The following is a 13,705-nucleotide window of genomic DNA, read 5'->3' as shown; positions in this document are numbered from 1 at the left end:
AAACATTCATTGGATTTGGCAGATTCAGTGAACAACAGACTTTTCAAAAATGCGACTGACTCTTTCCAAGGTCAAGCACCTTCAACTCCTTTTCACTCTGCCTAGAACTCTCTGCTCCAGCCAGAATAACTTTCCCATGCACGTGACTTGGCTCATTCTTATTTTTAGTCCTTTGTGTTTAGCACTCTTCTTGAAATGACCTTCTGATGCCTCCCTGCCAAACCCCACAACTCCTTTACAATTGTTCATCATTCACAGCGTCCAGGAATTGGCCAAAAGAAATCTGGTCAAGCCATTCACTCCAGCCCATCTTTCAGGGCTGGAGGTTTTTTGAGGGAGCCGTACTACCCCCCCATTTTGACACATTTTCTTGCGATGATTTCATACACATTTTCATATCTGTAGATTCTTTCTCCCTATTAGAACTATAGAGTTCCATTTCTTCGGGTTAAGATGAGGACAGTCAGGATCAGAGAGGCTGTCACTGGGTCAAGGCCACATAATTTATAGCTGATTTGAAACAGGTAGCTAGTTCTTTGTGTTTTTAGTTTGGTATTGTTTTCACTTCACAACCTACTTCACTTAGTGGGTGGCTGGTATCATTGACTGACTGAGAAACAGTAGGGGAACTTCAGAGATGGAAAGGCAGCTCTCGAAGGAATACGGCAGCTGAGGGGCAGGGAGTATGATATGAGAGATGGGACAGAAGGGAGGAGAGTAGGGGAAGGGAGAGAAGAAAGGAGCCTCAAAGGATTAATTGTCTTAATCTGAGCATTTCATGCAAAATATAAATAAATAAAAAACACCTAAACACCACCACACCCTCTACCACATTTCAGCTTTGCTTCTATTTTGTGCTTAATAAACAACCCTACTGTCACTGCCAATGAAAACAACAACATAACTGTGCTTTTCCCTTGGCGCTAACTCTAAACAATCTACTGGATTTGGGTCAAAATTGTAAACTGCCAGCATGTTAAAAATAAAAACCAGAAAAACAAACCTAGCTTTTTCCTGAACCATCATGAGGGTGAATGCAGGACAAGAGCTAGAGAGAAGAGTTACCATAAAAAATAACTAGTGCAAACATCCTTGAACTGATGTTTTCTATAAAAATCTGTTGGCTGTGAATTGCAAAGAGTGGAGTGGAGAAGAAAGGAATGGGGGATCAAGTGGTGTCTGCTTATCGTCAACTAGCTTTCATGTAAAAGTCACGGCAGGGTCAGCAACAAACTAGCCAGGTGGCAACTCCAGGCCACGCTGCCATAAATAAATAGTTATGTACTAATGTCACACAACCAGCGCAAGATGCAAAGCACATGGGGGAAAAACATTCTGATGTAAATATTAAAAACAAAACTAAACTAAACTAAACTAGGGTTGCTGAATTCAGGATTCACTGCTGATACTGGATTTTGAGACGCCTGGTAAAATAAAGTGGTGAAGCTTTTTTAAAGCCTGGACTAAAAGGTTCTTTGAAATGTAAATTGTTCCCTTCAAAAAAAAAAAAAAATCCTTAACCTTTGGCCTAAGAGAGTGTTAGTTTTTGGTGTAGTAATTAAGCATTGAGAGTTGGCAAAGACCACAGACCCTGGAACCAAATTTGGAGAGTTTAAACTCTACCCCTGTTGCTTACTTGTTCTCATGACCTCTGGGAAAGCTACCTAACCTTACCTAAACCTTCCGTGCCTCAGTTTATTCACTCTGCACAAAAGGGAGGAGGAGGATGATAATGGTGATAGTACCTGCTTCATAGGAAATTATGATTAAGTGAGTCAGTGTGTGGAGAACAAACAACAACCACGTCCATGTGACCTATCATTGTCAAGTGGTCTTACAAAGGCTATTCAACTTACACAGAGTATCCACCCGACACTACGCTAAGGAATCTATCTGTTCCTTGTACTAACTTAAACTTAATGCTAACTGTGGTCTTGCCAGCTCTTAATACGTAATTACTACACCAAAAAGTAACACTCTCTTAGGCCATGTTTTACAGACAAAGGAGCTAAGGCTTAGATGGATTAAGACATTTACCCAAGAAAGCATATCTAAGCTAAATTTCCAACCCAGGCCTTATTCCAGATTAAAAAAAAAAAAAGGAAAGAAAGAAAAAGAAATTACTACTTTAAAATGGAAACACCTTCTCTTTCTCAAAACGTTAAATTTGAGAAGAAACACAACACATTGCCTTCTAAGAACCAGATTTTTTTTTAAGATTTTATTTATTTATTTGACAGACAGAGATTACAAGTAGGCAGAGAGGCAGGCAGAGAGAGAGGGGAAGCAGGCTCCCTGCTGAGCAGAGAGCCCGATGCGATGAGGGCCTTGATCCCAGGACCCTGAGATCATGACCTGAGCCCAAGGCAGAGGCTTAGCCCACTGAGCCACCCAGGCACCTCCAAACCAGATTTTTTTTAAGGGATTAAAGGACTGATGTCCTAATACATTGCCTCGGGAGGGCTGATATCTGTTACAACACCTCTATTACTGTTAAAAACAGTAATTCATCCAGTGACTCATTTCTCCAAACATTTCTTGAGCGCCTACCATTTTCTGAGACGTCAAGATACAAAAAGAGTAAGAATTGGTTTCAGTCAGTTAAGCACCTAACTCTGGGGAGTGAGAGATGCTTTCCTGCGGGCTGTTTGATGAGGTCGCATTTGTTTTCTATTCTGTTTCCCAAAATGACCAAAAGTGCCTTCCTCGCGAGCTGCAGAAGTTGCCGGACTTCTCAACACAAGCCAAGCTGTACGTCTACAGCTGTCCCAGCGGGGATTACCTGACCGGCTCCTGCTCGCAGAGTGCGGAGAGACCTCGGAGAAGACGACATTCTTTGCTGGCCTCCGATTGGAGCTGAGCTAAAACGGCGCGTTTGGAAGCGTATTCAAATGGCGCGCCCAAGCCGTCGCTTTCTGGGCCTCAATCTTGAGGATCATGGGACGCTTTTGTGCCCTGCTGCCCGGTTTGTGAGCTAGTGCTCCCTGACTGCTGGTAGCTGGGAGAGTATGAATTCCGCGAACAGACCAGGTTGATCGCAGGTGAACGCAGCCCGGGCACAAGTCCGCAGAGATTTAGGCGCCACCTCTGCGGACTGCAGCTCCTTCCTGGTTGTTTTGCCCTTAACTATCATGGCGGCGGCTTGCCTTCGGCTGGGCCCACTGCGGCTGCTCAGAAAGCCAAGGTAGGGCAATCGGGTCTACAGCCCGCCCCCCGCCGCCGAGCTGCCGGTTGAAGCCTAAGCTGTGCAAGTTAGTGATGAAGGGGGTACAGGAACAAGCCAAAAAAGACTAGGACCCAGCGCCTTGCCGCTGACTGCCCACCCCTCGTCTCCCGGCACCAAGGCTGCTGGAGCCCAGGGTGTGTTTTCCTTGTCCCCGCCACTTTCCCGTCCCTGGCCCAACATGATACTGACCAAAGCCCAGTACGACGAGATAGCCCAGTGCCTAGTGTCTGTGCCGCCTACCAGGCAGAGCCTGAGGAAGCTGAAGCAGAGGTTCCCCAGGTAAGTGTCCGTCTCTCCACTCGCACAGCCCTTTGCCGGCAGCAGCTGTGCCTGGGCATCCCAGCCAGCGCTTAGGAGCCACGTGTCACCCATGAGTGGGGAGGAACAGGAGTGTCTGATGTTGGGTGATCAAGGATGTGAAAAGCTTTCTTCTTTCACCTGTCTTCCACAGGAGACTCTTAAACGGATGAATCCCTGGCAGCTTCCCAAGGCCTTGAAATTAAATTCAAGTCCACAAACGTTTATTGAAAACTTGGTGCGTTCTAGGTGATGGCTGCCCATGATAGGTGCTTCATAAATGTCTGGTTAATTGACAGATACCAAGGATGAAGGATAGGTGGCAGGGCCTTCCCAAAGTGGAAATACAAAATGGCAAACCCTTTTCTACTGGCCCCTGGAAACAAACAAGGGACCACAGGCCTAAAGGGGCCTCCTACTGTTCAACTCTGACTCTCTAAAGCCATTAAGTGATCTCCAGGGTTCTCAGTGCAGTGAGAGACTCACGCCCTAGGGATTCCACTCTTGGGTCAAGATGGGCCATTTTAACAACCATATTATACACACTCCAGCGGTATTTCATACTTCCCACCCTTGCACAGATATCACCAAAGACATGTTTTCTTGAAGAAAGAGATTATTGGATAATTAATATTAATAAAGTACAAATTGAAGAGGAAAAGTCTTTTATGACCTCAATGTTTTTGAAGGAGTCCGTTTTCCTCATCTATAAAATGTTTTTTAGTATTACCCAGATATAATTAAAGGCAATATTTTTCCTTTTATAGTTTCTAAGACTTTTATCAGACTTGTTAACGAGGAATAAAATTGACAAACTGGAATTTAGTTTTCTTTCATTAACTCTTGCCAACTCTTCCAATGAACAGTGAAATAGGAGAAAGCTGGTTAGCTGAGAGAACAGGTAGATTTTTCTGGGCAGCTTGAAGATGGAGCATACATTTAGAACTTCTGCTCTTGTTATGGTCTCATATTACTACTGTATTTTTGCTTCTCTTTTTGCCTCCTTTTTCCCTCTCCTCTTCTACCACACTTCTTTTTCTTTATCACTTTTTTTTTTCCCCCTTGTTGCCTCATCTCCATAAGAAGTAACCTTCCCATATACTTATAGAGGACTTAGAAAGTGTACTAAAGAAGGATGCCCTTTGTTTGGGGCACCATGCTCTGTTGCCTAATCTCTTATGTGCTTTTTTTTTCCCCCATATTCATGACATGGCCAAATATTTTTCAGTTTTCCCAAATACCATTCAGAGAATAACTAACTCTTCTTCCACTGGAAACTTTACAGTCTGTACTACTACTCTGCAATAGATGAGATTAAAGGGTCATTTAGCAGAGTGAGTGGAAATTCTATTAACAGTGTGATTTTTGGAGTTGACTTTGCAGTTTTCATGATGGCACTGTTTTACAACAGGTGGTTGTTGCAAAGGCCTTGAGCAACCTTTAGATTTGATAGTTCATTTTACTAGAGTCAGTCAGGTAAGGACCTCATAGATAATTTCTGATGGTTTAAATAGGTTAAGTGACTTTTCAAAATGCCTTTAGGGGCACCTGGGTGGCTCAGTGTGTTAAAGTCTCAGCCTTCAGCTCGGGTCATGATCTCAGGGTCCTGGGATCAAGCCCCGCATCGGGCTTTCTGCTCCACAGGGAGCCTGCTTCCTCCTCTCTCTCTGCTTGCCTCTCTCCCTACTTGTGATCTCTCTCTCTGTCAAATAAATAAATAAAATATTAAAAAAAAAAAAAAAAAAACAAAACAAAATGCCTTTAGTCAAAAGACAAAACAATGTCAAATACAGGTTTCTTGACTTCCAGTTCAGAATTCTACATTAAGCTGCCTTGATTAGTCTTCATATTAATAGTAATAACAGTGATAACTATTTTTTGGTGGTATTCACATACACTAAGTACTAAAAAAAAATCAAAGTACTGAAATGGTTTTATTTTTGTATATAAGATTTTATTTATTTGAGAGAGAGAGAGAGCACATGTGCAGGAATGGGTGTGAGGGGAGGAGAGTGAGAGGGAGAGAGAATCCCAAGCAACTCCACCTTGCCCAGTGCTGAGCCTAATGCAGGGCTTGATTTCCCTACCCCAAGATCATGACTAGAGCTGAAATCAAGAATCAGAGGCTTAACAGACTGAGCCATCCAGGGACCCCAGTACAGAAATGTTTTTTTAAAGTTGCTAAAAATTTTATTTTCCTGTTTTTAAAAGTTGTGCATGCTCAGTAAAGAAAACAAGAATTACTCATAATTGCATGCCCAGAAAATTTCTTTTAATAATTTATATATTTCCTTGTGTTTTTTTTTTCAGTGTAATACTGTCCTTATTAATATAGTTTATAGGTCTTCCTATTCTTACTTAACATATTGTGAGCACTTCTCATGAAACACTTCACAATTTGTTTCAAATAAATAATATCACTTTCTATATGTGCCATCCACTTCTTTATTATTGCACATCAAAAGTTTGTTTTTAAAATTTTCTGATGTATTTGGTATATAATGCCAAGTCTTCTGCTTATTTTCTTTAGATCCACAGATGTTGGGTGTGACTATATCAGTAGTTTTTAAACTTTATGGTGTTCAGATCTCTATACTCTAAATAAGCCTCAAAGACCCCAAAGAACTTTTGTTTATGTAGACTACATCTGTTGATATTCACCAAATGTAAATTAAAATTGGAATTTTTTAAAAAATCTTATTAATTTATCTTAAAATGACAGTAATAAACCCATTTTGTGTTATATTTTTCTGATTAATAACCATCATTTCAAAAAAGTAGTGAGAAAATGTCATTGTTTTAATTTTTGCAGATCTCTTTAGTGACTGTCTTAAATAGAAGGAAGATATCTGCTTCTGTATTCAACCTGTTGTAATATGTTATCTTGATTAAAGAGTATGAAGAAACTCTAGTCTCAGACAGATGTAGTTGAAAAAGAGAAGAATAATTTAATAGGCTTTTTAGATAATTGTGGATATTTTTGTTATTACATAAAACCTAGCAAGTGGTATTTTCTCAAAGGTTAATTGCAAAGTAGAATGTGAAACCATATCATGAAGCTTTTCACTCTGTTATATTACAGTTCACTGGTCTATCTTGAACTTTGAGTGGATCTTCAACCCATTTGTGATTTTTATCATTCATGCATTGTTTGTTTGCAAAATGTTGGTTGTGAATTATGCGGATCTTCCAAATGTTGTCACCTTTCATTTTACAGTATCGAAAAATCACATTCGTTAATATCCCCACAGATCTCATCAGAAAAATATGTAAGATTTGAAGCTATCAAGCTTATGGTGATGGGTATAGAGTTTTCCAATATTTGAATTTTCCCTTGAAAGCTCAAATTTTATTATTGCAACAAGTATTATCACTTGATTTCTTTGAAGTGACAGGCTCACATTGTTTATTTTTGAGAAAATGTCTTCCAGACACCCAAATCTAAATAATTATACTTTGTTCATTGCTCGTTCAAGTAAAATGTGGTGTCCCATGGAAAAAGTGGCTGGTTCAGCAATCATGTAAGTAGCCTCCCTTAAGTCAGCCATCGTACTTGGATATGTAGACGTGCTTTGTATTTGCTTCTTATTTTGTCCTATAGAATGTTAAAAGGATACATATTCAAAGGTTGAGATTTAATAAAGTTAATTAGTGAATCTTAAGATGTTCTTATTGTGAAACTGGCCTTTTTTTTTTTTTTTTTTTTTTTTTTTTGGTCCTGCAAGTATGTTGCAGTGAAATTTACAGTGACTTCCTAGAACAGTTTGCCTGGCCTTGATTTCCACATAGGGGCTGGCAAGTTTTACCCATTATTGTTTTTGTACTGTCCATGCAAATTTCACACAAAAGGCAAATCATGTGTCTTACTCTTCCATAAAAATAGTTTTGACTTTGTAGACCCCTGAGAGGGTTTCAGGAACTCTAGGAGTCCATTGGAGTCCACTGACCACACTTTGACAACCATGAACTATTTCTAATCAAAAGATATGTATGTTTTGAAGGGTTTTGGTGTATATTGACAAATTAGTATCAAAAAGATTATACTGAAGCGCCTGGGTGACTCAGTTGGCTAAGCATCTGACTCTTGATTTTAGCTCAGGTCATGATCTCAGGGTTGTGAGAGAGAGCCCCCGCCCTCCCTCAGGCCTGGAGCCTGCTTAAGATTTTCTCCCTCTCCCTCTACTTCTCTCCCATCTCTCCCCTGCCTCTCTCTGTCTCAAAAAAAAAAAAAAAAAAAATATATATATATATATATATATATATATATATATATATATACACTAATCCTGTTATTACCAGGGCATGGGAGTTTCTGTATCTACAACTTTGGCCAGCATTAAAAAGTGTCATTATTTAATCTTTAATATGATTGATCAAGATTGACATTTTGTAATTTGCATTTTTTTATTATAATACATTGTGTATTTCCCCACTTGTTTAATGACCACTTAACTTTCTTCGTCTTGAATTACCTGCCTGCTGTCCTTCGTCTAATTTTATATTGGAGTGTTTGCTGTTATTGTTTATTGATTTGTTATTGTTTAGTGATCTGCGTATGTTAAGGATGTTGATCCTTTACCTGTCATATCTGTTGCAGATGTTTTCCCAGTTGTTAGCTTTTAAATATTGTTCAATTTTTTTTTAAGATTTTATTTATTTATTTGACAGAGATCACAAGTAGACAGAGAGGCAGGCAGAGAGAGAAGAAGGGAAGCAGGCTCCCTGCTGAGCAGAGAGCCTGATGTGAGGCTCGATCCCAGGACTCTGGGATCATGATCTGAGCCGAAGGCAGAGGCTTTAACCCACTGAGCCACCCAGGTGCCCCTGTTCAATTTTTTTTTATTTTTTAAAATTCTTTTTAAAGATTTTATTTATTTATTTGAGAGTGAGAGCATAAACAGCAGCAGGGATGTGGCTGAGGGGAGGCAGAGGAAGAAGCAGACTCGCCACTGAATGGGGAGCCTGGTGTGAAGCTCGATCCTAGAACCCTGAGATCATGATCTGAGCTGAAGGCAGACACTTTAACTGACTGAACCACCCAGGCACCCCTTGTTCTAATTTTTATATGCTTAACGTTAATTTTATGCTCTTTTTCCTGAAAAAGTCCTATCCTAAGACATGAAAACTGACTCTTCACCTAAACTTTCTTCTAGATTCTTTATGGCTTTCTTTCTTATCAAATATTTAATCTGTTTAGCTGAAGTGTATTTTAGTATATGTTCAAAGGTAAAGATGTAGCTTAATCCACCCCCCACCCCGGCAAATGCTCACTGTGGCTTCTACTTGGTAGCCTTAGTTATCCATGACTTCTTTGTTTTCACCAAAATTACAAATTTATGTCTCTACAAGTCACTATGTTGAGCCTGGGCGTTCCCTTTAACTACTCTGGTTTTATAATCCTTCAATTTAAAATGAAGGGCTAGCGCTTTATGATGTCTAGTATTGTACAACTTCAAAATTCACCCTCATTCTATTCTATTCTGTTCTGCAGTTTTACAGGTAATGGACACTTTGGGCCCAGGAATATAGGGCATACTGTATTTAAGTACTTGCTGAGGATACATTCATTGATTTGCAGCTCCCAGCTTATTTCCTGGACCTCCTATTCAGGTAGAAGCCCCCAGTCCAATCAGATTATATTTTACATTTTATTTTCCTGCCTAAACACTACATTTGTATCTAATTATATGTGTGTGTGTGTGTGTGTGTGATTCTTAGAGAGTGCCAATATACCCTTCACACAGGTTCCCCTAGTGTTAACATCTGACATAACCGTAATAAAGTGATCAAAATCAGGAAATTAATTTTAATGTAGTTTGGTTAATTAATCTACAGGCCTGTTTTGAACTTTTGCTCATTTTTTCACTCACATCCCTTTTCTATTCCAGGATCACACATTAGAATTACTTGTCATGTCTTCTTAGGCTCCTCCAGTCGGTGGCTGTTCCTTAACATTATTTTTTGTCTTTTATGATCTTGACAGTTTTAAAGACTGCCGGCCAATTACTTTGCAGAGTGCCCCTAAGTTTGTACTTGATGTTTTCTCATTATTAGATTGAGAGTAAACATTTTTGAGAGAAAATACCCCAGAAATGCTGTTGTACCCTTCTCAGTACCTCATATCAGGGGGAGCATGACTTTATATGTCTTATTGCTGGTGAGGTTAACCTTATTCGCATGGTTGAAGTGTGGTGTCTGCCAAGTTTCTCCATTATAAAATTACTACTATTCCCTTTCCAATAATTACTTTGTGGGGATATCCTTTGAGTCTATGCAAATATCATATCAGACTATTCTGTTGATACAAGCATCCATCAGTGGTTCTTGCTTGAAATTGTTATTACCGGTATTTGCCTAATGGTGATTTTCTATTTCTCTTGTTGGAATACTCTTTCAACTAATATAATCTACCACCAGCATTTCATGCGAAACAATCCATCCCACAGTCGGCTCATGATTTTCACTGGTACTTGCATTTCATTCACCTCTCATGGCATTTGATCTGTAATAATTCACTGTATGCTCACTATGTCTGTGGCACTATTTGAATATTTTTTAGAAAACATATAGGACATTATAGTAGTTAATTTTGAATAACTTCCAATCTGAGGAAAGACTTTAAGACACATCCATCACTCTAAATTATTAGAATCACAGAATCCACAAGGGATTTGTGGAACATTTAGTACATGTATATTTAGTCAGGTGGGTGTCTTTGAGAAGATATGCCTTGGCTGGAAATTCTTTTGCTGGTAAACTAAGCCCTTTGGCACAAATTTCATTTTTCCCTGAGTTCCCTTGTCATGGATTTGTTATTTGGTTGCCATTTATGCCTGTACTAAGGAGTCAGAAGTCTTGATACCGTACATCTCTAAGCAAATACTTGTCTTTACCTTACTGTGTATCTTTTCCCTTAGGGATCCTGGTTCAGCTGTTTCTAAGAGTGCCTTCCCCATTCTTAAGTATGATTTTCTGTCTTGGCCCACGACATCTACTGTTTTCCTAATCTTGGATCATAGTATAGGCAACCATTTACTCATATGAGGCTGTTCCTAGAGAAATTTCACAAGGAGTAATTAAAAACTTGTTGGCTCATTTTCTTGAGATCTTCACCTACTTTTATCTGAGAACTGGAGTTAGGGCTGGCTCTATTTTGTATTTGCCAGGGTAGCACTTAGTGGGACTTAATGGTGGACCTACAGTCCAGTCTGGTTAGGAGTGGGATAGCTAAGGGACGTGCTTGGGACAAACACAATTTTATTTAAGTTTTACATTTGTTCAGAGTGGTGTAGTTTAATTTGGTTCTGCCATTGACCACAGTTACCCTTTTTTGAATAATGTTACCCCCCACCTCCAGTGATGCATTTTAAGCTATTCTCTTGTCCCATGGGGAGCCTTATATTTTATTGTTTTTTTGCTTCCTATAACCATTTGTTCTCGGGGAGTGACCTGGCTTTGCCACTTTTATCTGAGTCACAGTTGCCTCATCTGTAAAAAAAAAAAAAAAAAGGGACAGAGCTCCATTGCTAAGAAACAGAAGAAGAGGGATGCAAACCCAGGCAGAGTGTAACTGCAGACTCTTAACTCTTAACTCTGCGGATTGCCTCTCGCCATTCAGTTCCTTAAGTCTGTGGTGAGGATTAAATAAAATAAGGCATGTAAAACACTTAGCATAGTGTAAACGTTCTGGTAAGTATTTAATGGATGGTAAATATGATTATTGTTATTATTAGAATTTAGTAGCTGGCCTACAGTAGAAGAAATGTCTGAGTATGACCCTTTTGAAACATAAAACAAAATTTTGCTTTGATACGGATCAGTTGATTGTATGGCTCTGAACACATGGATTTAATCTTTAGTTGAATACGGCCCAGATATCAGAAACTTGTCTTAAATCTTTCATAGTAATATATAATGTCATTTAAAAGAAAGGAAACCAAAGTTTTGAACCCAGATGCACTGATTTTTAAGAATTACAGTAGCACATTGCAGTGTATAATTAATAGTGATTTACTTAAATTGGAAGATTATTCCTATTCGCCTGTTCTCTCAGTTGAATTGATAGTTGGTTCTCAATTTGTGGTCAATTTTCTGTTCTTTTGAAAATGTTGTGGTGCACCGAAATTCCAGAATAATGAGTGAGAATAGCCTGTAAAGGGAGAAAAAGTCAGTCAGCCTTTTATCGAGCTGGAAATTCTTTCGGTGGTTTTGCTGAGGAAACATAACTGATCTACATGACCTTCAAAAAATAGTAATCATATACTTAAAAATATATTGAGGAGTATTTATATATTGATCTTTAGGGCAAATTGGAAAAGAAATCTGCCTAAAAAGTGACCTAAGAAAAGAATATGGTTATTTCATGTATTTCCTTTAGTCATCTTTTAAAATATGATTTTTTTATTTCATAAGATTTCAGGTTTTTATTTTATTGTTGCATTGGAAGGTTATTTTATTAAGGATATGACACCTTGTGCTTTGATCAGATATCTGTGCCTTTTTGGATTCACATAGTTGCAAAAGTGAAATGAGCTTGAATTTCTATGAAGGAGTATTTGGAGAAAATCTCAGATAATGTTATCTTGAGACAAACATACATGCTGACTCTATTTCTTACTAGTTTGAGGAGAAAATTTTTTTTTTATATTTTATTTATTTATTTGACAGACAGAGATCACAAGTAGGCAGAGGCAGGCAGAGAGAGAGGAGGAAGCAAGCTCCCCACTGAGCAGAGAGCCCAATGCGGGGCTCGAGCCCAGGACCCTGGGATCATGACCTGAGCCGAAGGCAGAGGCTTTAACCCACTGAGCCACCCAGGCGCCCCGAGGAGAAAATTTTTATCTTATTAGATTATTGGCTTCATTTTAAAGTCTATATTCAGGCATCAAACTTTAGTCTACTAAGTAATAACTCATCTCAGAATCTTTACAGATACAATAAAGAGGAATTATATATCTCCCTAGGAGAAAAATATTCAATTGATGTTTAGGGTAATAATATCTTAAAATTTGACTTCCAGCAAATGTTGACTGAATTTAAAAGTATATTTTTATCACACCTTTTGTGCAGTTTTGCCATATTTGTTGAATTTTCCTTAGAAACAGAACAATCAATATACAAGTACTTTTCCAGAATAAGTGGGAAAAATGACCTTAACATATAAAAGTCATATACAGGTGTGAAAATCATATGGGAGACAGGTAAAGAATAAATATTCCTTTATTTTCAGTTGGCTTTTCCTGAAAGGAAATGTTTTCAAATGTTTAATTCAATGTATCTTTCTCTCTTTCTGCTGTCAGATTGCTTCTACCATGAGCTGGTACACAGTGAACACAGTAAAGGTGTTGGGGTACAACTTCTAACTGAATGACGAGTGTCCATTTCTCAGGGGAACAGAGCAGACAGCCAGCTCCAGGATGGTTTCCTCACTCCATGGGCTTCGAGAGCAGCATGGAGCAGTCTGTACCTTGTGTATTAAAGACAGTACATAGCTGGTCAGAAGTCCAACCCTTTCCTAGCCACTTTTAGGAACTAAATACTGCCTCTTTTTATTCTTTCCTGTTTCCTTCCATTCCAGCCTTTCAGGAGGCTTCTTGATATAATATATTAAAGAGTTAATAGTTCTTCTTCATAACTTAGAGCTTCCTTCCTGCCAGAAAAAAGTGACATTATTGACATTGTCATCTTTTTCAAGTGCTTTCCCTTGCCTGAGGGCTGATCTTTTCTGTCCTTCTGGTTTCCGAACAGCACATAAAGTTTTTTTGTTTGTTTTTTAACCTAAGTTTGGTATTCACATCATGACCTGATAAACACCTGAAATACCATTGAGATAATGGAGAGGTCTGCAATTTTCTTTCCGAAGTAAAATGTTAAAATATCTTTTTTCCCCTGTGTTTTCAATATTGAGATTCAGCTGCTAAAATGTTTAAAAACTTTTAAAGTTAGGGACATAACTTCAAGACCATGGAAATACATATTTTGAGTCTGAGAAAGCAGTACAAGCAGAGGAAAAAGTAAGTGGGTTCATGTTTTTTGATACTGTCAAAAGTACTGAGTCTTTTCCTGACCAAGTGCTGGCCCCTGCTAATTGGAGTGATTCTATATGAAGCTTGAGCTTTTTCTAAGGTTGTCCTGGGAGCAGTAGTGATACACAAGATTAAGACTTAAAAGTCATGGTGCATT

General features: G+C 38.8%; 1 protein-coding gene across 4 annotated transcripts in view; it reads left to right on the top strand.

The window, feature by feature from the left end:
• Window positions 1-3,153: 3,153 nt before the first annotated feature.
• CUNH15orf41 (chromosome unknown C15orf41 homolog) overlaps window positions 3,154-13,705 on the top strand; it is a 274,617-nt gene continuing 264,065 nt past the window's right edge. For 2 of the 4 annotated variants that reach the window (XM_032856897.1, XM_032856896.1), the window contains exon 1: window positions 3,154-3,505. In XM_032856897.1, coding sequence (XP_032712788.1) covers window positions 3,405-3,505 — 101 coding nt within the window. In that variant the 5' untranslated portion in view covers window positions 3,154-3,404. The remainder of the gene's footprint in view (window positions 3,506-13,705) is intronic. The other 2 variants (XM_032856895.1, XM_032856892.1) reach the window with 2 other exon arrangements.

The sequence above is a fragment of the Lontra canadensis genome, unplaced genomic scaffold (assembly GCF_010015895.1).
Source record: "Lontra canadensis isolate GAN:19392208 unplaced genomic scaffold, GSC_riverotter_1.0 scaffold12, whole genome shotgun sequence".
NCBI classification, from domain to species: Eukaryota; Metazoa; Chordata; class Mammalia; order Carnivora; family Mustelidae; genus Lontra; species Lontra canadensis.
Note: the sequence above shows the minus strand (reverse complement) of the source record. Positions and strands in the feature narration are given on the sequence as shown.